The 27,096-nt window shown below is 45.3% G+C and overlaps 3 protein-coding genes across 7 annotated transcripts; all 3 read left to right on the top strand.

Moving 5' to 3' along the window:
- Positions 1-890: 890 nt before the first annotated feature.
- LOC311613150 (uncharacterized protein C1orf54 homolog) lies at positions 891-7,287 on the top strand. Of its 2 annotated transcripts, none has more exons than XM_084866650.1 (6): positions 891-1,022; positions 2,249-2,335; positions 3,001-3,059; positions 3,454-3,639; positions 6,410-6,511; positions 7,192-7,287. In XM_084866650.1, exons 1-5 carry the CDS (start codon positions 977-979, stop codon positions 6,506-6,508), a joined length of 477 nt encoding a protein of 158 aa, XP_084722776.1. In that variant the 5' UTR covers positions 891-976; the 3' UTR covers positions 6,509-6,511; positions 7,192-7,287. The 2 variants fall into 2 exon arrangements, with proteins under 2 accessions (XP_084722776.1, XP_084722777.1); XM_084866651.1 differs by having other exon boundaries at positions 892-1,022; positions 3,454-3,654.
- A 1,325-nt stretch (positions 7,288-8,612) lies between these two features.
- On the top strand, positions 8,613-13,530 carry CIART (circadian associated repressor of transcription). 3 transcript variants are annotated; one of them, XM_084865437.1, is made up of 6 exons: positions 8,613-8,953; positions 9,987-10,417; positions 10,588-10,663; positions 10,908-10,986; positions 11,105-11,213; positions 12,886-13,530. In XM_084865437.1, exons 2-6 carry the CDS (start codon positions 10,049-10,051, stop codon positions 13,408-13,410), a joined length of 1,158 nt encoding a protein of 385 aa, XP_084721563.1. In that variant the 5' UTR covers positions 8,613-8,953; positions 9,987-10,048; the 3' UTR covers positions 13,411-13,530. The 3 variants fall into 3 exon arrangements, with proteins under 3 accessions (XP_084721563.1, XP_084721562.1, XP_084721561.1); XM_084865436.1 differs by lacking the exon at positions 8,613-8,953 and adding an exon at positions 9,256-9,360; XM_084865435.1 differs by lacking the exon at positions 8,613-8,953 and adding an exon at positions 9,357-9,717.
- Positions 13,531-16,882: 3,352 nt separating this feature from the next.
- On the top strand, positions 16,883-23,587 carry MRPS21 (mitochondrial ribosomal protein S21). 2 transcript variants are annotated; one of them, XM_084866661.1, is made up of 3 exons: positions 16,883-17,029; positions 18,170-18,291; positions 23,292-23,587. In XM_084866661.1, the coding sequence occupies exons 2-3, from the start codon at positions 18,209-18,211 to the stop codon at positions 23,470-23,472; spliced, it is 264 nt and encodes an 87-aa protein (XP_084722787.1). In that variant the 5' UTR covers positions 16,883-17,029; positions 18,170-18,208; the 3' UTR covers positions 23,473-23,587. The 2 variants fall into 2 exon arrangements, with proteins under 2 accessions (XP_084722787.1, XP_084722788.1); XM_084866662.1 differs by lacking the exon at positions 16,883-17,029 and adding an exon at positions 17,679-17,702.
- The last annotated feature ends 3,509 nt before the right edge of the window (positions 23,588-27,096 follow it).

Raw genomic sequence — 27,096 nt, 5'->3', positions numbered from 1 at the left:
TCCACTGAGCCAAACCGGTCCCGGCTGAATTTTTTTTCTTATTCCATTGCCTGTGAACCTGAATTGCCTATCAGACTCAGCTATCACATTGTGCCTAGCATGCATACTACTAAATGTTTCTGAATAGAATTCAATAAAAATGGAAAACAGAAAAGTAGAGAAAAGGATAAGATAAACTCTACCCCCGGAAGGCTGGGATGAAAGGAATACACCAAGTGACTGAAAGTGGAAGAGGTGTGGCACCTTCGCAGGGAAAGAGACTCTCTGCTTTCTCCCTTCCATCCTGTCTTCAGCAAGTTAAGAAAGAGGTGAGGTGAGGTCAGTACTTGCGAGAGAGGAAATAACTGGCCCTGGCTGGGAGATTTTTATCAAAAGCAATGTAGCAGGTGCTTTGAGAGTCAGACAATGATGCTGATATTGCTCCCATCCTTCACTGTCCAAGGCAGGCAGAAAAGAGGGACTCTTTTCAGCTACAAAATGCTCATCCCTTCTCAGAGCGTGCCAACTGTGAAGAAAGATTGTGATAAAGCCTCAGAGAGAAGGGCAACTCTGGAGGGTGATGGTAACTTAGGACGGTGAACTTTTTGTGGGGACTGAGAGAGAGGGAAGGAGAGGAAGGGAGAGGGCTTACTAAGAGAAGCTTCCTAGTAGTGGGAGTGGGGGTGGTTTTGTGTTTTGTAGTTTTTGTTAGTGGCGGCAGGAACCCTAAGTGGACCTAATCTAGGCCTGGGGGAGCTCAATGAACACGTTCCCTCGTAGCCCACTTCCCTTTCCTTCACAGGGGCAGCTGTGACTGAGGACAGGACCGGCGGTAACTGAGGATCTAGTCCGTCAGCAAGTAGGAGGGGAATTCCCCCCCTGAGAGAAGAGTTGCAGCTCCCTCCCGGCTCTGGAGGAGGGCCGGAGGCGGGGTAAGCTTGGTGGGAAACGCTGCGATTTCCTTTGTAACTTTCACAGGAGTAGTGCAGCATCCAGAATGGATGTCCTCTTTGTAGCCATCCTTGCTATGCCACTGATCCTGGGTAAGTTCACTTCTCTCCCTGAGCTTTCGGGCCAGGTTTTCTACCGTAAATGGAATGGGAGGAGGCAGGGGGGCGGGGGGAAGGGGGAGAGGGAGAGGAGCAGTTGAGAGATGCAATTCAATGGGGAGTGATAAACACTCTCTCATCTGCGCTACAGTCCAGTGTTGGGGGTGGCGGGGGATCCGGGAAACACAGCCAGGAAAGGGGGAGGAAAGCAGAGTCCTGTCAAAGAAGAGACAGATGATGAGGATGAAGCCCCAGAACTGTGGAGGTCCTCACAAGCGTGAACTCGGCTCTCCATCACTACAGAATTGAACAAGATGAGAGGGACTAATGAGAGTGAAGGAGAGCCGTGGACTCCGAAGGTGGGAAGTTTGAAACTAGTGAGGGGAGCCAGTCTGTCTTCTTCCCCAGGATGTTGGAGGGGGGGGGGAAACTTGTAAAGAAATAGAAATGGGGGTGACCTTTAGGGGAGTGAAGAACTGGGTGCCTTCAGGGACAGGGTCTGAAAGGAGCTTGGCTCCTTCCCTCCTTTGTTCCCAGTCTGGCCAGGTGCTCTGACTGCTTCCTTTTCCTCCAGATTCTTGTGTCATTGCTTGTGGTTCAGGACTCCAAGGGGCTTAGGGAAGTGTTTTAGCAGGAGGCCTAGAAGTTCTTGATCCAATCATGTCAAAGCTACATGTTTTCAGTCTGGGGGAGGAAGAAAAATGAATGCAGATGGGTCGTTTACTCCAGCTGACTCATTTTAAGAAAACGGATGTTAAACAGCTTGTTCAAAGTTATCCTGTCAGCAATGGAACTAAAATAAAAATCCAAGTCTAACGGTATGTGTGTTCATTATTTGTGATAACAGACACACAGGACAGCCGGGAGCATACTGCATTGTAGATTTGGAGTTCTTCATTTCTGGTCTCCCTCTCTCTCTCTCTCTCTCTCTCTCTCTGCTTCCTGCCTTTTTTGTAGGTTTAGTTTTTGTTTTTGGTTTACAGTATGTGAAGGGATCTGTTTTGTGTTGTGGGATTTCCTGGATTGAAAGGGCACAGAGGAACAAGCCTCATCCTGATATGAAGCCCAGAAGACGGAGAAGGGTTGAGAGGTGCAGAGTCAGGGAGATAGTCTTACCCTTGGAGGTGAGGTCAAAAGGATAGAGCTGAGATAAACTTCAAGTGTCTTTCTGTTGCTAAAAAGTCCCAGATACCCCTTGACCATAGTCCTTGTCCCCTTAGGACAAATGTATGAGAATGATGAAGAAGTACTGGAAGAGGATTATTATTATCAAGTATTCTATAATTACACAGTCACCCCCAATTATGGTGAGTATTTAGAAGGCTCTGACCCTTAGCTGGATGGAGAGAGAGGTTTGGGGGAGACTTAGTTCTGAGACTTTGTCTTTCCCCTTGCAAAAGAGCAACTGGGTCAGAGAAAGGTTGCTATGAGCAGACTATCAAAGCTCATGATGTTATTTCTCAAGATAGCAATTTTCAATTCTTTGGAACGGGTTGAACAATTTGAAATGTTTCTAATTTGTAAATTATTTTAGATGTTAGATTGAAAATATAAATGCTAGTATGGCTCAATTGGTTAGAGCATTGATCCATCCACTGAAAGGTGGTGGGTTTGTTTCCTGATCAGGATACATGCACGAGTTATGGGTTTGATCATCAATTGGGATGCATACAGGAGACAACCAATGAATGTTTCTCTCTCACATCAATGTTTCTCTCTCACTCTAAAAAAAAAAAAAAAAAAAAAAAAAAAAAAGAATAAAGGAAGGAAGAAGAAAGAAAATATAAACATATTCACAGACATTTCTCACATTAAAAGTTTACTAGAATTCTAGGATTAGATTATACCAGTAAATTTTACAACTTGAACAAGTTGAAAGTTGAAGTGTTCAGAGCAATTTCTTCCCCTTTTCATTTCTAGAGGTACTACTGCCTTTTTCTTTTCTTATTACTTATTGTTTTCTCCTCCCCAGATTATTTTGGTGCAAATTTCACTGTTGATTATTCCATGTTTGAGTCAGAGGACAGACTGGTGAGTGACATCTAAGAGGATCAGGATAGGTAACAGTTAAAAAGAAACTGAACAATGTTGAAATGAAAATTATTAACAGAAATGAAAATGAGTTAGGTGAAGTGAAACTGGGTAGTGGATACAAAACAGAGATGTTGTCATAGCTGGGGAAGAGAAGCCAGAACCCAGTAGGTTAAGTCATGTAAGAGGGAGGAGTAGCCCTTGAGTGCAGGGAATTGGTGAATGGGATGGGTACACAATCCATGCAAATGCAAGGTAAGGAGGGTCCCCGAGCTTACGTCTTGGAGGGTGAGCAGGATGGGGCTGGGGACAGGAGAGGTGAAGGAGAGGTGAACTCGATGAGGGTATTGGATGGAGGTGATAACTCTTAGTTTCCTAATCCTACTGAGGATAGAACAGGTTGGATAAGGAGGTAATGGAAGCAGAAGAAACAACCATTATTCGTGAAACAGAACATGTAGACCATCAGAAGCCTGTAACAGTGAAATCAGTGACAGTGAAACCAGTGACAATGGAACCAATGACAATGGAACCAATGACAATGGAATCAGTGACAATGGAATCAGTGACAATGGAACCGGTGACAATGGAACCAGTGAGTTAAGTGGGGATAAGATGGGAGGGACATGAGACATCCCTTACCTTGGAGAGATCCCTGGGCTGGTAACATGGAACAGAGATAGGAATGGAATATCAGGATTTGGTGGATGGGGAAAACAAATGACTAGTATTGCAATGCAGGTGTTCATCTCAGCTTCGCCATCATTTCTTTTCTTCTTCTTTTTTTAAAAAAATATATTTTATTGATTTTTTACAGAGAGGAAGGGAGAGATATAGAGAGCTAGAAACATCGATGAGAGAGAAACATCGACCAGCTGCCTCTTGCACACCCCTACCGGGGATGTACCCGCAACTCAGGTACATGCCCTTGACAGGAATCGAACCTGGGACCTTTCAGTCCACAGACCGACACTCTACCACTGAGCCAAACCGGTTTCGGTTCGCCATCATTTCTTTCACTGAGATTTAATACTAACTCTGTACACTGAGTGGCCAGATTATTATGATCTCTAATATATATATTCGAGGCCCCGTGTATGAATTCGTGCATGAGTGGGGTCTGGTCAGCCTGGCCAGGGGGAGGTTGGCCGGCCTGCCTGTTGGTCGAACTCCTGGTGGAGGGGATAATTTGCATATTAGCCTTTTATTATATAGGATATACACTGAGTGGCTAGATTATTATGTGTTCAGAGATCATAATAATCTGGCCACTCAGTGTATACAGAACCCTGGGAATATTTGGTGCAGTTAGATTTCAGTTGGACATGTAATGTATGTAACCTATGTTTATGTAACCCATGCCTAAAGCAGCTAAGGATGCTGCCAATGATGAAAAATAAATCTATGATGTCGTTATTGTCCTCAAAGTATTTTGATGCCCAAGTTTACACTTAAGAAATATTTAGAACAAAATGAAAACATTTATAACAATGTTAAATTACATACAAGTTTGACAGCATGTGACATAGACAAGTGCTTTAGGCAGTGGAAGGAGAGAGAGATCAGGACAGGAGTTGAAGACTTTTAGAAGGTGATTATGCTGAGATACACTTTGAAGAATAGGTGAGCTTTTGGTTGGTGGTACATTATAAAAGGATGAAAGCAATTAGGAAGGATAGTTATTAGAAGAACGGAAGAGCTGCATTAACTATGGGGATAGAACAAGCATGACATGTTTTGTAGAGGAGCTATGATTGAATGAGAGAGTATATGGAAAGGAGCAGTAGGAAATTAAGAAAAAATAAAATTTATCAATATAAGACTCTTAATATTTGTTCAGTAATTTCACAAATGGGAACAATGGACAAAATACTAGAAAATATGAAGTGTCAGACTTTATTTATTTTTTTAAATGTGTTTTATTGATTTTTCACAGAAAGGAAGGGAGAAGGATAGAGAGCCAGAAACATCGAAGAGAGAGAAACATCAACCAGCTCCCGCCTGCACACCCCCTATTGGGGATGTGCCTGCAACCAATGTACATGCCCTTGACCGGAATCGAACCTGGGACCTTTCAGTCTGCAGACTGATGCTCTATCCCCTGAGCCAAACCAGTTTCGGCAGGCTTTATTTTTTTAAAATAAAAGAAGTTTGAACTCACAAGAAATAGGGAGCCTAGTAAGTTCTTCAGGGTAGTAAAGACACAATAAAAGCAGTATTTTTAGAAAAACTATTTGTCTTGTTGTACACAGGATGCAATGGAGTGAAAAGAGATTCATGAGATTTCTATCATTCCCAAAACAATCCATTAAAGTCTTGGACTAAGGAAGGCAGTGGCATTTTGAATGGAGAAGAGAAAAAAAAATATTTTGAAGAAAAAAATCTTGTTTCAGTGATAATTTCATATGAGCACCAGATGACTGGAGAGTTAAAATAACATATTTTAAACATGGATATCAGGGAATGGTTAACCAAAATGAGAAGTGGGAGACCAGAGGGTTTTAGAAGTGGTTATAAATGTGGTATTGGCCAAGCTGAACTCATGTTGTCAGCCCTATGAGGCTGTCATGAAGGTAGAGGAATTAAAAGGAAAAAAAGGTTGAGGAATTAGGCCAGGACTGCAGTTCTAAGTGCAAAATCACAGTTACGAAAGCAGAAAGCTCAGTACACACAGGAGACCAAAAGGCCAATGCCTGTGCCTGTAGAAGGGGAAAGAGAAATGCAGATAGCTAATAGAGTCTAGAAGAGAAGTTTAATATAATCAATGAAAAGCTACCAAGAGGCCAAGGAGAAGATTATTCATAACCCCCCAAAAAGCAGTTTTAAGTGAGTGGTTGGAGCAAAAGCTAGATTTTGTGGAATCCGAGAGGGAGTACATTGTAAGGAAGAGCATAGACCAACCATTTGTGACAATTGGCAGTGAAATAAAGAGAAGCAGCAGGATCAAAGTACAGCCTGAATACAGTTGAACACAGATGGGAGGAATGGAAAGTTCTGATTGATGACAAGGACAGATAAACCTTTTCAAGTATATAACAGGCTTCCTTTAGATTAGAAACTCCTTGAGTAGGAGCCATGGCTTAACCACATTTATCTCCCTCCTATAGCATGTAGCACAGGGACCAGCACATAAATAAAAATACATATGGAATTGAGTAGAACCGCCCTGGTATGGTCAGGAATGGGTGAGAGGCACAGAGGAAAGAATTCTTTACGGTGCTGGGGAGGAAGGTATGCTCAGAGGAAAGGAAGACAAAAGCTGGTAGGAAGAGATGGCTATCTTTCCAGATGGTGAGGGAGTAGTAGGAAGGAGGATACTGACTCACTATGGCGTGATATCTCTCTTTTAGCGGAGTCCAGATATGAACCATGCTGTCTCCAGTCTGCAAAGTCCTGTTTCCCTTCTCCTGTCCTGGACCCTCCTTCACGAGTGGATGTATTTCATGTAGAAGGTGAGAGGGCAGCCACTGGCCTTGATGAAGTCTGTGAAGCAGTTTTTATCGCTATCTCTGCCTAGTGTTTCCAGCCTGGTCCATTTTCAAATGCATAAAAGCAGAGGGATTACATTTAGAAAAACCTTAGGAGATGTCGAGGCCAAGACTTTTGTAATAAGAATAATGACTTTTTTTGAACTGGGAGGATTTCAGGGCCTCCTAGAGCAGAAGCAGGTGGAATGGAGAAGAAACCTCCCTTGGTTCCCAGTCTGTTCCCAGTCTGCCTTGAGTTATTAAAGGTGGTTCCAGCGCGATGGTAGTTTAAGAGCCAGAGGGCAAAATGGGAGGGGCCCCATAACCTGGTAGCGTCAAGAGGCAAAGTTCAGAGGCAGAAGGGATGGCAGTTCCCTAATGTAGGGCAGAGGTGGTGGGGGAAAGGAGGAGGAAATAGAAACCTGTATTATAAGGGAGGGATTTCGGTTGGGATTCTAAATAGCTATGGGCATGAAGAGATTTAGCAGAAGGAATGGGTGAAAAGGGAAGGTGACACATCTTCCAGGAGGTGTCATGGAGAAATACAGCTCACAACATGAAATTTGGGGAGTTTTCATAGAGGTGGGGGCATGGAGGGGTTTCCTGAGTCCCCTGAACCTGGTTGTTATTGTTTTCCTTTTTTTTTTTTTTTTTTGTCTTTTTAGGATGAAAATGCTGTTATGACTCTTTGGATGGGGATTTGGGAAGAGAAAATTGGAAAATAAAATAAATACATGAAATAATCTGGTTAATCTCTACTCCTTCATGAGGGTCTGTTCTAAAGCCACAATACTAAAGAAAGCACCAGGATATGGGGGTGGGAAGTGTAGACTGAGTGAGTTAGGTTGCCCCGCAGGTGTGGCTCAGTGGTTGAGCATGGACCCATGAACCAAGAGGTCAGAGTTGGATTCCTGGTCAGGGCACATGCCAGGGTTGTGGGCTCCATCTCCAGTAGGGGATATGCAGGAGGCAGCTGGTCAATGATTCTCTCTCATCATTGATGTTTCTATATCTCTCCTTTTCTCCATTCCTCTCTGAAAACATAGTTGTTGTTTTTTGTTTTGTTTTTTAAATATATTTTATTGATTTTGTACAGAGAGGAAGGGAGAGAGATAGAGAGTTAGAAACATCGATGAGAAAGAGTCATCGATCAGCTGCCTCTTGCACACCCCCTACTGGGGATATGCCCACAACCAAGGTACATGCCCTTGACCGGAATCGAACCTGGGACCCTTCAGTCCCCAAGCCGACGCTCTATCCATTGAGCCAAACCGGATTCGGCTGAAAACATAGTTTTTAAAAAAAGAGATTAAAGGGCATTCGGTGACAATAATATTAGGACTGAATAAACCTGAAGTTTTGGGAAGAATGGAGAAAAGCACCCTCAGACAACAGGCTTATTCACAGACTATGATTCTGATTCTATTGCTTTATTTGATTATAGATGGTATTAAAACTGTGTTTGGGGATAGTTGAAATAAGTTCTAGAACCCTTGTTTTCTTTTTATAAATAAGCTCAAACATATGTAAAATATAAGGAACTACTTAGAATAGATAAAATTTCACATCCTCCTCCATTCCTCCCACCCCCCAACAATGTGCCTTTTCCAATTAGTAATTAGGGCAGGCAGGGACTTTACTTTTTTTTTCCCCCTCTCTATCCTCGGGACCCTAATCAAGACTGGGCTGCCCCCTTGCGGCCTCTCCTATGTTACAGCTTCCATCTGCTTACAGCCCCTGAGTCCCTATCCCTTTCTCTTTCCACCATACCGTCTCCATACTGCGAGGGGCAGCGAACCCCGGACCTGTCACCTTCCCTCCTTCAAAGCCTTTCGAATTTCTCCAGGGAACAAATGAAGAAACTCAAGTTAGACGAACCCATAACCTAGAAGATCAGGGACCTCCCCCAGCCACGTTCCAGCGCTAGGAATCACAGAATTCGGGGCGCAGAGCCGGCGGGGCCCGGGTAGGGGAGCCAGGAACAATCGGATTCGGCTTTGACCTCTAGAGTCGTGGCGGGCTGGCATCCGTGCTAGTAACGTGCACGACGGGTTATGTAAGGGAGGAGCCGCCCCAGCGGGAGCCCGAGAGGGAACGCGGTGTTCTCGGCGGCAGTCCCCACCCTCCTCACCCAGCAGGGCAAGAGGCACCCGACTTGTAGGAGAAACAGGCTGCGGAACAAGAGGGCTGGACAGCCGGAAGGGGGAGAGGCCACACGGCGGCACGCATCCACTAAAACACACATTGTGGATGCCGGTCGCTGTTGGCTCCACGTGCTTCCCTCGTGAGCGGAGGCGCTCAGGGAGGGGGCCGACGGGTCGGATCCCGAGGAGGAGCCGCGAGTCCTATATCTCGAGGCGTGCGATCCGGGCCACACCACCATTCAGCACGCTCCAGCCACGCGTTTCCGGCGCACCACCATCCTATGTAAGGCCACGGCTTCCGCCCTCTCCCGCCCCTCCCTCCTTTTCCACTCTTTTTTCCATCCTCCTCCCGGGCTCATCACCGGGTCCTCTCCCCGAGCCGCATGTAGGGGCGGAGCGCGGAATGCCGCCCTCCCAGCCAATCGTCACCAGGCTGCCTTCCTATTGGCCGAGCCCCTGCAGGCTGTAGCCAATGGGATAAGAGTGTCAGTAACCGTGGTCACGTGTCCCCGGCTCGCAGGCCAATGAGGGGGCGAGGTCTGTGTACGCAGGGGGGAAGGCACGTGCGGAACTGCACGTGTCTGGGAGGGGCGAGGGGCGGGGCCCCGGGGAGGGAGGCGGAGGTGGGTAGCTGCGACCTGGAGTGAGTGGAGGAGCCGGAGGCAGCCGGGGCTGAGCCGACCGACACAGGTGAGGGGACCCGGAGGCCGGGGGGCAGTCTGTGGTCTGCGCGGGGGGATCAGCCCGAGAGAGAGCAGGTTTTAGGGAACCTCTTGGTATTGGGAGGGATCGTATCACGTGGCAGAGGGACCCGAGAGGGTCCGGAGTAGGAGACCTGATGGGAAAGATTGGGGAGAAGAGGCAGGTGGGGGAGGGGGGAGGGATGTCTCCATGGGAGGGGTTCCTGCAGAGGCACTAGGTGGGTTCCGGTGCCGGAGATTGAACGCTCGCGGGTGGCGTGACTTCAGATTGAGAGGCTGGATGCGGAATCGGGCTCGGAACCGATCGGGCGGACAATGGGCCGGACTGGGGAAGGTGTTCAGTCAGGTATTGACTCTTGAAATGAGGGCAGGAAATACAGAAGTCTGTCCGGCCAGGCGCTGCTCTCCCGAGGCCGGAGAGGCAGGCTGGCAGGCAGTTCGGGTTCTTCCTAATGGAGGCTGGGGAGATGGCTTTTACTATTGTCCCAGAGACAGACAGGCAATGTTGGCCGGGGAGAGAAGAGAGATGATTATCCCGTACAGTACGCCCCAGTCTCCCAGTCCATTTCCTGATTCTCGGATTCTGGTTCCAACTCCTTTGCTTTTGCTCTTCAGTTGCAGGTCCGATCTTCTTGGGGTACTCCGGGACCTGCTCTCCAGCCCCTGCTTCCGAACCTATGGATTCTCCATCTAGCGTTTCTTCCTATTCCTCCTCCTCTCCCCCTTCCTCTTTTTCCACCTCCCCAGTGAACAGTGACTTTGGCTTCCCCTCGGATAGTGAGGGGGAGGAGAAGGGGGCCCCAGGCCCCAGGCCGGACACTGCTGGGCAGAGGGGAGGTTCTGGGCCCAGCCCCGGTCCTATCCGCTGCAGGCGACGACCCAAGGTTTCCAAGAACCAACATACAGCATCTCACTTGGAACAGCGGGACTTGGCTTCTCCTATGGCAGGGTCAGGGATCAAAAGATCAAGAAGAGATCGTGATTTGAAGACCAGTCCAAACATCCGTGGTACAACCACAGAAGGAGACCTGCTCTTTGCTCAGAAGGTAAGAGAAAGCTGGGGAAACAAGATACTACTGGGGCGTCTTAGCCCCCTGCTGCTGGTAAGGACCCTGTGGGGATAGTATTGGCTCCCAGATTTGGAGGTGGAAGAAGAATCAGTACGGGTGTCAGCAATGCATGGCCTTCTCATAGCCTCTGTCCCGTTTTTCTACAGTGTAAAGAGCTCCAGGGATTCATACGTCCTCTCACAGACCTACTGAATGGGCTGAAGATGGGTCGCTTTGAAAGAGGTTAGTTGCATTTATCTGAGCTAGATCACATCTCCCGTTTTTTCCTCTCTCCTCTCTCTCTTCTAAAATATGTTTTAAATGTGTGTTTCTTGTAAGTCTTTGTTTGGGTCTTGATTATTTCTATTTTTCGGTGACTTAATTTCTTTGGGTGAATCCATTTTAACTCCCTTCTGTCCTCCTTTTCTTTACCTGACTAAATTCTTAAATTCCAATCCTCGAAATCTTTCTCACTCCCTGAACCCAGGATTGAGCAGCTTCCAGCAGAGTGTGGCAATGGACAGGATCCAGCGTATCATAGGTGTTTTGCAGAAGCCACAGATGGGGTGAGTTCTTCTGGTTCTTTCCTCAGTACATCATTAAAAAAGGAGATATTTTCAGCCCTGTCATGTTGCTTCTTTCACACTTAATTATATGCTTTTGTTTGTAATTTCTTTTTCACAGGGAGCGGTATCTGAGAACCCTGCTACAGGTCGAAGGCATGCTAAAGACTTGGTTTCCTCACATAGCTGCCCAGAAGTCATCGCGTAGTAGCAGGCACCAGCTGACCAAGGTAAGAATTTATAAACCTGAGGAAGAGGTGGGAAGATATCCAGGGAAATGAAGTGTACAATTAGAAATGGCTCCCTCTTCCGTTTCTTTCCGGGTCTCTTTTATCTTTCGACAAGTTCCCTTTCAGGGAAGGGGAAAATGAAACCTCCTTTATTGTCTTGATTCCTAGATGTGATTTTTGTTCTGTCACTGCAAAGAACTCCATGAAGTTTAATTCTAATCCCCAGATGGCAGCTTATCTGCCTTTTGCATAGATGTAGAGGCTTTTTACCTGGCCAAAGATTCAGGCAGGAAGGTGTCTCGCTCCCTGAACCCAAAACCTTTCTCTCTGCAAATCTTTTTCCTCTGCTGCCCCTAAAATGCTTTCCTTCTCCTTTTTATTCCTACCCAAGTATGGTCATACCAGACCCTCTGGAAGCATGGGTTTAATGGACTGGTCATGAGGACATCACTAGGAGAGAGGAGGGCAGCCCTGGTGCACTCACGGGGTGTTGTTAGTGCATTAGACCTAGTGTGGAAGTGAACTATTTTCTGGGCCTTCAAATAATAGGGTATTTAGGGGCACTCGAATGATAGGAAGGAGAAAGTTTCCTATAGATAGTAAACCTTGTTTTCAATCAACCACAGTTATCACTGTGAGAATAATCAATTTTAAAATAAGCCACTGGATAGTTCAGTTGGTTAGTGCATTGTCCCAATATGCCAAAGTTGCAAGTTTGATCCCTGGTCAGGGCACATAAGAATCAACCAATGAATGCATAAATAAGTGGAGCAACAAATTGATGTTTCTCTCTTTCTCTTTCTCATTCCCTTCCTCTCTCTAAAATCAATTAAATTTTAAAAACTATTAAGAACAGCTGGGAGGAAAGCAATGAAATCTTACCATTTCCAACAGTATGGATGGCCCTAAAGGGTATTATGCTAAGTGAAATAAATCATTCAGAGAAAGACAAACACTATAGGATTTCACTTATATGTGTAATCTAAAGAATGAAATTAACAAACAAAACAGAAACAGGCTCATAGAGACAGAGGACAAACCAATGGTTGCCGGAGGGGAAAGGGCTGGAGAACTGGATGAAAAGGTGAAGGGATTAAGAAGTACACATGGGGAGTTATGAAATAGTCTAGGACATGTGAAGTACAGCATAGGGAATATAGCCAATAATATTGCAATAACTGTAACTATGTAACGTAATACACCTAAAACTAATACAAAATAGAATTGAAAGTAAACTGGAATTTAGAAATAAAATTTTAAAAGTAAGCAGGAAGATCTTGCTTGCATATTAATTTATACTTCTTAAGGCACTCAACATAAGACATTAGAATTTAAAATACAGAAATGGGAAATGATGATTCCAATGAAAAGAAATTAAAAAATGAATTATAAGTAATAAGAACCCATAGAACTTTTATTTTGTATATGTCTGAATATTCTGTGCCTGATATAGTGTGTGGGCCCTCAAGTATTTGTTGAATAAATGAAAATATAATTTGATTACTAAAACTTTTACTTAATTATGACCTGGCAGGAAATTATCTGTTGCACAAAACAAGGTACGTTTGCTTTGCAAACACTTCCTAAGGAAAGCAAAGGTTTAAGTAACCAGGTAGAGTTCATCTGAAAGTTTTCTCATAATCTCTTTTTTTTCCCCCCTCCCCTTCCCTAGCATTTTCTAAGCCACCACGGTTATCCAGCTGCTTCCTCTCCTGCACCTTCCTTGGAAAAGATGGAACAGACACAACCAGGACATCTAGCGTTAAAACCAAAGCAGCCTTGGCACCTCGCTCAGTGGCCAGCTATGAACCTCACTTGGATCCACACCACTCCAATTTGCAACCCCCCTCTCAGTGCTCCAAGTACTGTCTCCTTTAGCCACGGTCCTTTGGGCGCTGGAACCAGCATCGGTGTCATCTTTTTCCTTCAGCACGGGGAGCAGCCTTTTACCCACTCTGCCCCGACCAGTCCAGCTCCACCTGCTGCCGCATCTCCTGCCGTCCCCGGCTATCCTAAGAAACTGTCTGGAGAGAGACCTCGTTGCCAAAGTTTGCCAGTGACCCTGCAATCAGACTGGAGCTGTCCCCTGTCCCCTCGTGATCTTCCCACCATGGCCAGGGAAAAGACTGTGGGACACCTAGAACAGACGAGAAGCCACCCTCCAGTTGTTCCTGATGTTCATCCTCTCAACCCCTAATCCAAGACTTGAAACTGTAGTTTCTAATGTGTGTGTGTGTATGTGTGTGTTACTTTTCATGTGTGTGTTTGTGTTGAGGAAAGAGAAATCCTTTCTGATTAAAGACATTTTGTACCTAAACAGTTTGCTGATTGGGGGGGAGGGGGAGAATGAAACCTTCTGTTTCAAATACCAATGTTTATCCTCAATGCTGCAGAAAAGAACAAAGGGGATCAGCAGGTTTGTGAAGTTGAGCTCCACCAAGTGGGAAGTTTGGATGGGACAATGCAAGTCCTGTGGGAAAGGAGGAGGGTCTCTGCTGCTGGCTTCCTGGGGAACGGCCTGGAGACAGTTACAGGGCTCAGAGTTGGCTTTTTTTTCCTTTCATTCAGGCTCAAAGAATAGTACCTTTCCCTTTGTGTCTTTCCCTCTTGTAATCATCCAGCTGGCCCAGATTAGCAGGTTCTTCTGCTTTGCAATAGCTCTTTGCCTTGATGGGAGCTGTTGATTCTTGTGGATAAATGATATGTAATCTGCTGCCAGAGGCGGGACATAGAACCGGAACAGGCACTGTGATTGCCAGTTTTGAAGAGGAGTGCCCTAGAGTTGTTAGAATGGGGAATCCCCTGAGACACTGGGCCTCATCTATATATATAAAAGCCTAAGCAACCATCACAACCAAATAAACAAACAGGTGTGGGTGTGACCAGGTGGGTAGGGGAGACAGTTGGGGGTAACCAGGCCAGCAGGGGGGCAGTTGAGGTGACTAGGCTAGTGGGGGGGGGGGAAAGGAGATTGGGAGTGACCAGGTCAGCAGGGGGGGCAGTTAGAGGCAATCAGGCAATCTGGTGAGCAATTAGGAGCCAGTCCTGGATTGGAGAGGGTGCAGGCTGGGCTAAGGAGGACCGCGCTCCCCGCCCCCCCCCCCCCCCCCCCCGCCCCACGAATTTTGTGCATTGGGCCTCTAGTCTTTAAAAAGCTGCAGCTGCTAAATGTAAAGGGGTGGGCAAAAGTAGGTTTACAATTGTAAGTATGGGAAATAGTTTATTGTATTATTATTAATTCTTCTATTATAAACAAGTATCAATCTACTCTTGCCCACCTCTGAATGTTGGAGTAAGGAAGGCTACCTCCCCAGTGTTATCAGGTGGCAAAAATGAAGTCCGTGATGTTGCCTATGTATCTACTCCTCTGTATAGTGCTCTTCCTAATTTGTCTCACTTTCCACCAAAACCATATCCTCTCCCATATAAGTCTGGACAGTATATTGACTGCACCGTCATCTTAGTTATTGTTTATTGGCTACTGGGTATGTTCCTCACAGCTAGTTATATATCTTTCCCCTACATGTGTCTCAAGTCCTTTTCTCAGTGAATAATCATTTCCTTTTATTTCAGAGAACATGACCTTTCTAAAGCAAACCTCTCCATTTGTGCTTTTGGTTACCTTTCACTTTTGGAACGTTTGCTGTATCACTTATTCTAATCTTTTTCTCTTGTAACTTCAATTTGTTATTGAATTATTTATTTTTTATCCTGCAAGGTTTTGGTGTTTTGTTGTTTTTTTTTTTTAAATGTTTTTCTTTGATTTTAGAAGAGAGAGAGAGAGAGAGAGAGAGAGAGAGAAACATCAGTGAGAGAGATACATCAATCAGCTGCCTCCCACATGCCCCCTCCTCCCACTGGGGATCGACTTGTGACTCCTTGGTACATGGGGCAACGCTCAATCCACTGTGCCACACTGGCCAGACTCTCTTATAAGCTTGATCAGGTTGCCCCTTCTTGAAAAACTCTCGAGCCTGATTGTCTTGTGTTTTTCCCCTCATACTTTTTTTTAAAATTATTTTTTAAATATTTTACAGAGAGGAAGGGATAGAGAGCCAGAGACATCAGTGAGAGAAATATCCATCAGCTGCTTCCTATAAACTCCCCACTGGGGATGTGCCCACAACCAAGGTATATGCTCTTGACCGAAATCAAACCTGGGACCCCCGAGTCAGCAGGCCGACGCTCCATCCACCAAACCAAAACGATTAGGGCTTCCCCATACATCTTTTTTCTTTCTTTTTTTTTTTCTTTTTTTTTTTTTAGCATATTTTTTACAGAGAGGACAAGAGAGGGATAGAGTGTTAGAAACATCGATGAGAGAGAATCATCGATCAGCTGCCTCTTGCACTCTCCCTGCTGGGGATGTGCCCGCAACCAAGGTACATGGCCTTGACCGGAATCAAACCTGGGACCTTTCAGTCCGCAGGCTGACGCTCTATCCACTGGGCCAAACCGGTTTTGGCCCCCATACATCTTGACAGAGTAGTCTAATCATACTTTCTGACCCCCTCCTACCACTCAGTCCTTAACCTCTTGTAGGCTAGCTTCCACTAACACTCTACTGCACCTTCCCAAGTCACTAATGAGCACACAGAACCAGGGTATTACAGTGCAGCTTCCACCCAATCAATAGCTGGATTCAGGGGGCCTTTACAAAGGCTATGTAGCTCATGCTCCCCGTAGCATTTGACACTCTTGATGCTGTCTACTGAAACCCTCCTCCCTCAGATCCCATGACAGCACACTAGCCTGATTCTCCTCTTACCTATCTGGCAACAACTTCTATAACTCTAAATGGCGCCACTTCTGCCAATTCCAGAGTGTGGGTGTTCTCCTAGGCTCACACATGGGCTCTTTATTCTTCTCTGACAACATCCTTTCACTAAAGTTTCTTCTTTGTGGCTGTAAGTATTGCCTCGATTTTAGAAGACTGCAAAAACTTCATCTCCAGCCTCAATCTTTCGCCTGAGAGATGACATAATGAATGTCTACGTTCCTGCTGGCGAATTCTATTTACATATTACTAACACTTAAAACTTATTAAACATTTCAGCATTTTATATCCAAGAGGTACCATCTGTATCTGATCAAACCCCTTCGTTTTATAGATAAAAAAAAATTCAGGTGCAATTGGTTTATAGTCTGGTGTTTTTTTCTAATGCTCACCAATACAAATATTATATTTTCTTTAAAAATATTCTGTTCTGCTGAAACCGGTTTGGCTCTGGATAGAGCGTCAGCCTGTGGACTGAAGGGTCCCAGGTTCGATTCTGGTCAAGGGCATGTATCTTGGTTGCGGGCGCATCCCCAGTAGGGGGTGTGCAAGAGGCAGCTGGTTGATGATTCATTCATCGATGTTTCTATCTCTCTCTGTAAAAAATATCAATAAAATATATATTTTTTTAAAAAAAGTCTTCCACCCAGTTCTTTATTTAGTGACGCGGCTGGCAAGATGATGCTATAGGAAACTCCTGATATGTTCATTTCGCTTCTTTTCAGACCGGCTTTTAGGCAGATGAGGGGTGGGACGCTGTTTTTCATCCGGAGAGGGTAGAGTAGAGGGAGGGAGGGAGGGAGGAAGGGAAAAGGGGGGGGGGGAGAGAGGGAGGGGGGGAGAGAGAGAGAGAGAGAGAGAGAGAGAGAGAGAGACCTCAGGAGAGACCCGCCACCCAGGCGAGAGAACGTTGCCATGGTTTCCGCGTACATTTCCCCGCCCCGCCTTTCGGCCTCGGTTTCTTTGCGCGGCGCCGGGATTACGCACTTCCGCTTCCGGTTACGATCGGCTCGCGTCGGCTGGGTCCCGTGGGCGCGGGGTGAGGACTCCGTGCTGGGCGTGGGGCCGGAAGGCGGGGGCGGGGAGGCACGTGGGCGCGCGGCGGACCCCTTTCCTGACAAAGACCGGGAGAGGCCCCAGCGCAGTCCATCCCAGCCCCCCGGAGCCGCGGGCGGGCGTGTGTGCGGGTGGCGTGTGCGGCGCGGGGTGTCCTCTGGTAACGGGCCACGTAAATCTCCGTGGTGACGCCTAGCTACCATCGCTTTGCTTCCCTGTGTTTGTATTGGCAGAAAGAACGAGGGAGTCTTTAAAAAAATTATATATATAGATATATTATTGATTTTTCACAGAGAATAAGTGAGAGGGATAGGAATATTGATGAGCGAGAAAGGTCAGTTAGCTGCCTCATGCACACCCCCCCACTGGGGACGTGCCCTCAACCAAGGTACATGCCCTTGACCCAAACCAATCCTGGGAGCCAAACTGGCCAGGGCAGAACGAGGGAGACTTGATAAGCACTCGCGTTCATTTGTAAACTAGGAGAACTTGCATGTGCCCTCTCTTGCTTCTTCTTTTTAAAAAAAAATATATTTTATTGATTTTTTTTACAGAGAGGAAGGGAGAGGGATAGAGAGCTGGAAACATCGATGAGAGAGGATCATCGATCAGCTGCCTTTTGCACAACCCCTACTGGGGATGTGCCCGCAACCAAGGTACATGCCCTTGACCGGAATCAAACCTGGGACCTTTCAGTCGGCAGGCTGACGCTCTACCACTGAGCCAAACGGGTTTGGGCTCTCATTTATTCTTGAGCGTGGCATATCCAGACCCTGAATAAGCCATGCGGTAGAGCGTGCATTCTGTTGTGTTTCTCTTCCCTGGTATCCATCTATCTATCTATCTATCTATCTATCTATCTATCTAAAATATGTATTTTATTGATTTTTAACAGAGAGGAAGGGAGAGGGATAGAGAGTTAGAAACATCGATGAGAGAGAATCATCGATCAGCTGCCTCCTGCACACCCCCTAGTGGGGGATGTGCCCACAACCAAAGTACATGCCCTTGACCGGAATCGAACCTGGGACCTTTCCGTCTGCAGGCTGATGCTCTATTCACCGAGCCAAACCGGTCTCGGCATCCCTGGTATCTATATTTTCTTCCCCTTTTTTTCCATCAGCCTGTAGGTCCCAGAGAGTGAAGGCTTAATTCCAAGGTCATGGCAAGACACTTGAAGTTCATTGCCAGGACTGTGATGGTGCAGGAAGGGAACGTGGAAGGTGCCTACAGGACCCTAAACAGGTAAGTGTTAAAGGACAGCATCATGCCCAGACCGACTCCTGGGAGACGTGCCGTGGTTGTCCTTTCCCTTCCCATGTCACACATTGTTCTCAGCCCAGTGCCAGCCCAGGTGTTCACAGTCTGAAACTTCCCAGCCCCTCCGAACCGGAATTCTATCCAAGACCTCAAACACAGCCCAAAGGGAACATCAAGTTATAAAGTTTCCGGGAAGCAGGAAGATAGTACATGATTTATAGAACGCTAGGGAGGGAACGGTGTGCGACAAAGCTAATGGAAAAGATGAAGTCAGAGGTGGGATCTTGGAGAAGCAAGCAAGAGATGAAAAGTGTTATTTTGTCACTTTAGATTTTAGGAAGCTGCATTTCTCTTTTTACCGTGAAGTGTTAGATATATATCCCATAATTGCATTTTAGCCTCAAGAAATAGTGATTCTTTATATTATTTTGTTCTTAGAATAATTTTCTAGGCAAAGTGTTTTAAGCATGCAGATCTGAGCTAGCTGGTACTGGAGTGTCGCAGTCTTCTCTCTGTGAGACATAGTGTTTTCTGATACACTCTTCTCTTTTTAAAAAAAAAAAAATATTTTATTGGTTTTTTACAGAAAGGAAGAGAGAGGGATAGAGTTAGAAACATTGATGAGAGAGGAACATCGACCAGCTGCCTCCTGCACACACACACACACACACACACACACACACACACACCCCCTACTGGAGATGTGCTTGCAACTAAGGTACATGCCCTTGACCAGAATCGAACCCGGGACCCTTCAGTCTGCAGGCTGATGCTCTATCCACTGAGCCAAACCGGTTTTGGCTGATACACTCTTCTTTTTCTCTCCCCCCCCCCCCCCCAAATATTCTCTCTCTGGCCACCTTTTCTATATATATATATATATATATATCTATTACATCCCAGGCTTCTTATCTCTCTCAGCTTTCTGATAGTTGGTTGTTTAAAAATAAGTTGCATGTCCTATGGTCTAATTACAACAGTAGATGGGGAGCAAACAAGAGGAGAGGGAGGTGATTAAATTTGGCATGTTTTGTAGAAGCGGTCTTACAAAGGAAACAGCCTATGTGTCAGCCTCGTTAGACCTCAGTAAATGTTAATTATATAACCAAGGGCCCTCATGGGTGCCCTGGGATGAGGAGATAGAGAGTGGGGGTTGCTAGGAAGCCCTGATTGATTGGCTGACCCCAAGCGAGGAGAGGCAAGCACATTGGACACATGCCCAGATGACCCCTTTTATTTCTGGTGGGCAAGTTTTTGGGCCTATTGAGTCCTTCTGCATACACTTCGGTCCTGACGTAGGCTAGCTACATGGACATGTGAGTCTGCCACTTCCAGCCCTCCCCTCCCCCCCAGCTCCTTTTACATAATCCCTTGAATTTCACTAAAACTGGCAGCTGATTTCTCCTTCAGCATTAGGTTGGCAGGCGCCTGAACTCAAGGCCGATCTGTTTACACTAAAGCTGTTGGTCTTCTAGTCCTTGACCTACCTCTGGAAGCAGAAACGCCTTCAGTAACACCGTCTCTTTACTCCATGAGTTCTGCCAAACTCTTCCTGTATCCTTTCTGGTAGAAATAAGTTGAGTAGATGCCTCTATGGTAGGGACTCGGGACCATTTGAAGATAATCTGTACCTTTTTTTTACGATAACTGAAAAGTACAGAGTAAGGGAGGGAATCTGCACCTGGAATCTTGGGACTTATTTGGTCTGTGTTCAGGAATTAGAAGAGTCCCGGGAAAACCATTAGCAATCCCCTAATTATGTTGTGGGCCACCGAGCTTTTTGTTCTTGCCCCTCCCCCATCCTCATATTCTTCTGTTAGTTTCCTTTATGTCTCACTTTTTGGCCTCACCACACAGGCATTTACTTGGCAAGATGGCCACTTCGGTTTCAAACCCCTTTTGAAACTCCGGTAGGATACCCGAGTGTGTCTAAACTCTCTCCTCCCTTTCCCATTTTCTTCCACCCTCCTTTTATTTTATTTTTTATTTATCTATTTATTTTTTAAATACATTCTATTGATTTCCTACAGAGAGGAAGGGAGAGAGACAGAGAGCCAGAAATGTCGATGAGAGAGAAACATTGACCAGCTGCCTCCTGCACACCCCCCCCCCCCCCCACCAGGGATGTGCCCGCAACCAATGTACAATACATGCCCTTGCCCGAAATCGAACCTGGGATCCCTCAGTCCGCAGACCGACGCTCTACCACTGAGCCAAACCGGCTTCGGCTTCCACCCTCCTTTTAAACTGTCATTCCAATAAGGTTCTCTTCCAAGGTGAAATCATATCCAGGGGTCCCTGTTCTTCTTATAGTCTATCTTCAAATCCAGTCTCCTTATCCTTTTTATATTATATCTCTAGTTGTTTCTCTCGGGGACTTCTTCCTGTTTTCTCCCCTCTAATATACTAGTGCCTAGTCAAAAAAGCGGCCTTCATCAAACGGCAGTAAAAAACGAAGTCATGCTTAGGTATTGCCATCATTCCTTTCCCTCAGTGTGCCGTGCCCTGGCTTACATCTCTTCAATTAAGGAGCTAGCCCAGCTCTTTCCTCCTTCCTTCTTTCCTTTGCTCATGAGCACTGCCGCAGCTTGTCTCCTGAACCTCAGTGGTTTTTGCTTGAGAAGCAGAATGCTGTTGTGGAGCACAGCACTACAGACTGAATTCACTTGTAGGTGTATCCTGTGATCTTTGGGCAGATTAGCCTCTCTGAACTTCCGTTATCTAAAATCTCATGTGCTGTCTTAGCAACGAAAATACAATATCATTGAGGCTTTCTGAGTCAACATTTCCAAGAACTGTGTCTATTATAAAGTCAATCCCTTGAGCTGTGGACATTTGTCAGTCACCTAGGCCAGTGGTCGGCAAACTCATTAGTCAACAGAGCCAAATACCAACAGGACAACGATTGAAATTTCTTTTGAGAGCCAAATTTTTTAAACTTAAACTTCTTCTAACACCACTTCTTAAAAATAGACTCGCCCAGGCTGTGGTATTTTGTGGAAGAGCCACACTCAAGGGGCCAAAGAGCCGCATGTGGCTAGTGAGCCGCAGTTTGTCAACCACGGGCCTAGAGGATTCATTTTTGTCATATTTACTGATAAAGGCTTAATCCTTAACCTTAAGAAGCACACAAACCAGTAAGAGAGTTGATAACAAAATAACAACATGCCGAAATAAGTTTGGCTCAGTGGATAGAGCGTCGGCCTGCAGACTGAATTGTCCCAGGTTCGATCCTGGTCAAAGTCATCTACCTTGGTTGCGGGCACATCCCCAGTAGGGGGTGTGCAAGAGGCAACTGGTCGATGTTTCTCTCTCATCGACGTTTCTAGCTCTCTATCTCTCTCCCTTCCTTTCTGTAAAAAAATCAATAAAAAATATATTAAATAAAATAAAAATAAAATAAAATAAAAATATCCCCAGGTGGCCCTGTCTGGTATGGCCTTAGTTGGTTGAGTATTGTCCCATGCACTGAAAGGTCACTGGTTCGATGCCCAGTCAGGGCACATGCCCAGGTGGCAGGTTTAGTTCCCAGTTGGTGTGGGTTATGGGAAGCAACCAGCTGATATTTCTCTCTCTCTCTCTCACTCTCCCTTCCTCTCTGTCTCAAGTAAATAAAAACATTTTAAAAAATAAAAGAAAATATCCCCAGGTGATTATAATATGCAGACAAAACTGGGAACCCCTGGCTTAAGCTATTGTATACTAGGAGAGATTTTTAACATTTATTGATTGATTTTAGAGAGAGAGAAACATCGATGTAGGAAAGACACATTGATTGGTTGCCTCCTGCATTCACCCCCACTGGGGCCTGGGATTGAACTTGCAATCCAAATATGATTCTCTACTAGTCTACAAATCTTTCTCGATATTAAACAGCACGAGGAAAGGATCCCATAGGTACAGTGGTTCTCATATCTATTCACATTTGTAATTTACCCAAAGCTCAAGTCTTTTCAAGCTCCTGTTCAATCAATTGTTATATTGGGTTTTGTAATATAACATAGCAGCAGTAAATAGGGTTTCCCACTGCCAGAGTATCTGGTGGTTTCTCTTATTCTTACTAACTTCTTCCTGGGCCCTCCTTCTTCTAATTATAGTAGCCATGTCTCAATTGTGTTTATGACTTCTTACATGTAATGAAAGAGCAGGGAAGGCAGGAATGGAACCATTCAAACAATGCCAGGAATGGAGGGCAACAGCAGCAGGTGCCTCCGGGTCTCCTCAGGATCAACTGATGATGGGTTGAGAGGGAGACACAAATTACAGCTTGAGCTCTCAGGAGCATAGGGTTAGGTAGGTTATAGAATAAAGCCCCATGTCTTCTAGGCTCAGTGCAAACAAAGAGGTGAGTTTGAGTTAGGCATGTTATAAATCCAGCAGGAGAAGCTGCATTGCAAGGAATCCTGGGGGATGGAGAGGAAGGGGAACAGCTTAAGCTCAGTTTTATGGACATTTAGAGATTAATAAAATGTGGTTTCTACTTTTGAGGATTTTCAGTCTAATAAGGGAAATATTTTGTATAAGTAACTAATGGAAGGACAGAATGAAATAGTTGCTAAATAGATCTTCAAAAAAGTAAATGATTGTGTAATTAATTGCTTTTTTATTCCTCTAAATTCCTATTGATGGGGTCTCTATATGTAGGCGGTTAATGCTGTATTGCCATCATTTTACACCCTAATTTTTTGTTAGAGAAGAAGGGAGAGGGATAGAGAGATAGAAACATTGATGAGAGAGAAACATTGAGCGGCTGCCTCCTGCACTCCCCCCACTAGGGATCGAGCCCACAATCCAGGCATGTGCCCTGACCGGGAATCGAACGGTGACCTCTTGGTTCATGGGTCGATGCCCAAACACTGGCCCACACCGGCTGGGCCCTAATTTTTTACAGACATCAGTTGTTTGGTCATTTGACTTCTGGCCTCTGTAAAATTGAAAAGGAATAAGAGTCCAAGCTTCTAACTTCATTGCCTGCCTTAATACAGAATCCTCTCCATGGATGGGCTCATTGAGGATATCAAGCGACGCCGGTACTATGAGAAGCCTTGCCGCAGACGACAGAGGGAGAGCTATGAAACCTGCCGGAGGATCTACAACATGGAAATGACCCGCAAGATCAACTTTTTGATGCGAAAGAATCGGGCAGATCCATGGCAAGGCTGCTAAGGCCTGTGGATAGTAGGCCCAGTGGGAAAATACCTGTCTGGTTGTATCTCCATCTCTTTTCTTTCTGCAACCCTATTTCTTGCAATAAACTCAATTATATATATATATACAAGAAGGCCTGTGTATATTGAAATAATCCTCTAGTCAGCAATGGACCCTCTCTTCTATTAAGTGAAAGAGAAACGGAGTCAAAAAGTAGTATAGGAATAGAGGTGTTGGGAGTGGGGATTGAAGAGTTTTTGTTCAATGGGAAAAAAGTTTGAATTTGGGAAGATGAAAAAGTTCTGGAGATGGATGGTGGTTGCATAGTTACATAATCCTGCATACAGGAGAGATTTTGGGGTAGAAAGGGGGATTGAAGTATGTAAGACACCCTGAATTAGAGATGAGGTAATGCATATTGCAGAATGACAAAAAGAACGGATTTTCAGTTAATAGGGCATGGGGTATCTGATCCCTGGGAAAACTAGCTACTCTGCTTCCTCTCCTGTGTATTCCCTCTTGTCTTGTTCCCCTGACATCCATGCTGCTGATACAAGGAGAGTTGATGCCAACCCCTTGTAGGAGAACAGTAGAGGGTAGGCAGAAGCTCGCCTCATCTCAACCAAGTGGCAGCTCTCAACATGGTGTTTAAAAAAAAAGTTAACAGCAGATTGCCAAGGCTCTTCCCCACCACCCTTCTACACACACCTCTCCATATTGCTAGTGTTCAAACATTGCCCCCTGGTGGTGGTGTAGTGTAGGCTTCAGATTTCTGACCTTAATTTTTTAAAAAAAATATATTTTACTGATTTTTTACAGAGAGGATGAGAGAGAGATAGAGAGTTAGAAACATCAGTGAGAGAGAATCATCGACCAGCTGCCTCTTGCACACCCACTACTGGGGATGTGCCCCAAGGTACATGCCCTTGACCAGAATAGAACCTGGGACCCTTCAGTCCGAAGGCTGACGCTCCATCCATTGAGCCAAACCGGTTTTTGCTCTGACCTTAATTTTCTTTTCACTATCTTTTCTCCCTTTCACAAATACCACACGTATTGATTAAGCAGGCCTGCTAGAAGATATGCTGAAGTCATTGTTCCTTGCCTTTTAAGGCTTGATTACACTGAGTGGCCAGATTATTATGATCTCTGAACGCATAACAACTTAGCCACCACTTTGTGTGTGTGTGTATATGTATATGTGTATGTGTATATGTATATGTATATATGTACATATATATGTATATGCATATTAGAGGCCCAGTGCATGAATTCGTGCATGGGTGGGGTCCAGCCAGCCTGGCCAGGGAGAAGGGACATGGGTGATTGGCTGGCCTGCCTACTGGTTGAGGGGACAATTTGCATATTAGCCTTTTATTATATAGGATATATGTATGACTTGCAAGTATTTTCTCCCATCCTGTGGATTGTCTTTTTACTCTTTTAATAGTGTCCTTTGAGCCGAGACCAGTTTGGCTCAATGGATAGAGCGTCGGCTTGGGGACTGAAAGGTCCCGGGTTTGATTCCGGTCAGGGGCATGTGCCTTGGTTGCGGGCGTGTCCCCAGTGGGGGGTGTGCAAGAGGCAGCTGGTCGATGACTCTCTCTCATCGATGTTTCTAACTATATCTCTCCCTTCCTCTCTGTACAAAATAATAAAATATATATATATAAAAAAAGTAGTGTCCTTTGATGCACAAAAGTTTTTAATTTAGATGAAGTCCAATTTACCTTTTTTTTTTTTTTTAAATACTGCAGAAGTTGAGGGGTGGAATGTTTATTATTTTATTTTTTATTGATTTCAGAGAGGAAGGGGAGGGAGAGAGGTAGAAACATTAATGATGAGAGAGAATCATTGATAGGCTATCTCCTGCACACTCCACACTGGGGAATGAGTCTGCAAGGCAGACATATGCCCTAACCAGGAATTGAACGGTGATCTCCTGGTTCATAGGTCAACCACTGAGCCATGACAGCTGAGCTAATTTATCTATTTTTCTTTTGTTGTAATTTTGGTGTCACATCCAAGAAATTCTTGCCAAATTCAATGTCATGAAGATTTTCTTCTAAAGGTTTTATGGCCCTAACCGGGTAGGCTCAGTGGATAGAGTGTCAGTCTGTGGACTGAATGGTCCCAGGTTTAATTCCAGTCAAGAGCATGTACCTTGGTTGTAGGCACATCCCCAGAGGGAGTGTACAGATTCAAGAGTGCCAAACAGGACAGGCCTGGCCAGCGTGGCTCAGTGGTTCAGTGTTGATTTATGAATCAGGAAGTCAGGATTCAATTCTGGTCCAGGCACCTACCTGGGTTGTGGGCTTGATTCCAAGTGGGGGTGTGCAGGAGACAGCTAATAGATGATTCTCTCTCATCATTGACGTTTCTGTCTCTCTCTCCCTCTCTGAAATCAATAAAAGTATTAAAGAATAAAAAGTGCCAAACAGTCTTCAGAATTAAATAGGGTGATTAGGGAAGCCATCCCTGCAGTTACATTTGAATAAAATGCTGAAGAGATGAGAGACCAAGCTATATAAATATCTAGATGAAAAGCAATGTAGGCCGAAACCGGTTTGGCTCAGTGGATAGAGGATCGGTCTTTAAACTGAAGGGTCCCAGGTTCGGTTCTGGTCAAGGGCATGTACATTGGTTGGGTGCACATTCCCAGAAGGGGGTGTGCAGGAGGCAGCTGATTAATGTTTTTCTCTCATGGATGTTTCTAACTATCCCTCTTCCTTCCTCTCTGTAAAAAATCAATAAAATATATTTAATTAAAAAAAAGAATAGAGTTGCCACTAAACTGAGATGAGGAAGACGGTATTGGGAGCTGGAGTGTCTTTTCTTTTTTGGGGGGGAGGAATCAATTTAGTTTTCATTGTAGAAATTGTTTACAGCTATATAGTAGATATAAGTAATATATAAAACATCTATAACATGTCTATTACGCATGTATGTTATGTATCATGTAGCTTTCTTGAGAAGCACTGTTTTAAGTACATTTTTCTTAGTCACTCACAGCAGCCCAATGAGATGGATTTTTTTTTTTTTACAGGTGAGGAAATAGTAGAGGGCTTAAGTAGTTTGCCTAATGTCACAACTAATGAGTGGGGGAACTGGAATACGAATCTAAGTAGTCGAGCTTTAAAGCTCATGTCTTCCTTAACCGTTAAGCAATCTTGATGATTCTCAGAGGATTCCCGGCACCTTCTAGTAGGCAGTCCATAATTATTTGCCCCATCAATGAATGAAAGAAATAATAAAATGTGGTGGCGCTACTCTCTTCAGAGTCCTATACTCGCCTTTTCCCCCCTGGGTGGTTGGTCTCTGGTGCCGCTGTTAATCTAACCAAGAGAGAAAGCTTAAGGAGACGTAGCTAACACTAGTCATGTCGACTCTCTTCTTCCCAGGAGTTGACTTTCTACCAGAAAGGCTTTTAGTTCTAGCATAACTTGACTTATTCTCCACCCCAGGAATGCTGCGAGCGGCCCAATTTCTGCTTTCGGCAAAATGAACCTGCCAGTAATCCACTTTAATGGAGTTGGCGGGGCTGGGACTCGGCGCGGCGCACCTTCAGGGCTCCACTGCGCGTGCGCCCCGCCGCCGGGGCCGGTGGCTACTGCGGCTGCGCGAGGGGAAGGCCGGCCCTCC

This window comes from Pipistrellus hanaki (assembly GCF_964339955.1).
Source record: "Pipistrellus hanaki genome assembly, chromosome: 18".
Lineage (NCBI taxonomy): Eukaryota > Metazoa > Chordata > Mammalia > Chiroptera > Vespertilionidae > Pipistrellus > Pipistrellus hanaki.
Note: the sequence above shows the minus strand (reverse complement) of the source record. Positions and strands in the feature narration are given on the sequence as shown.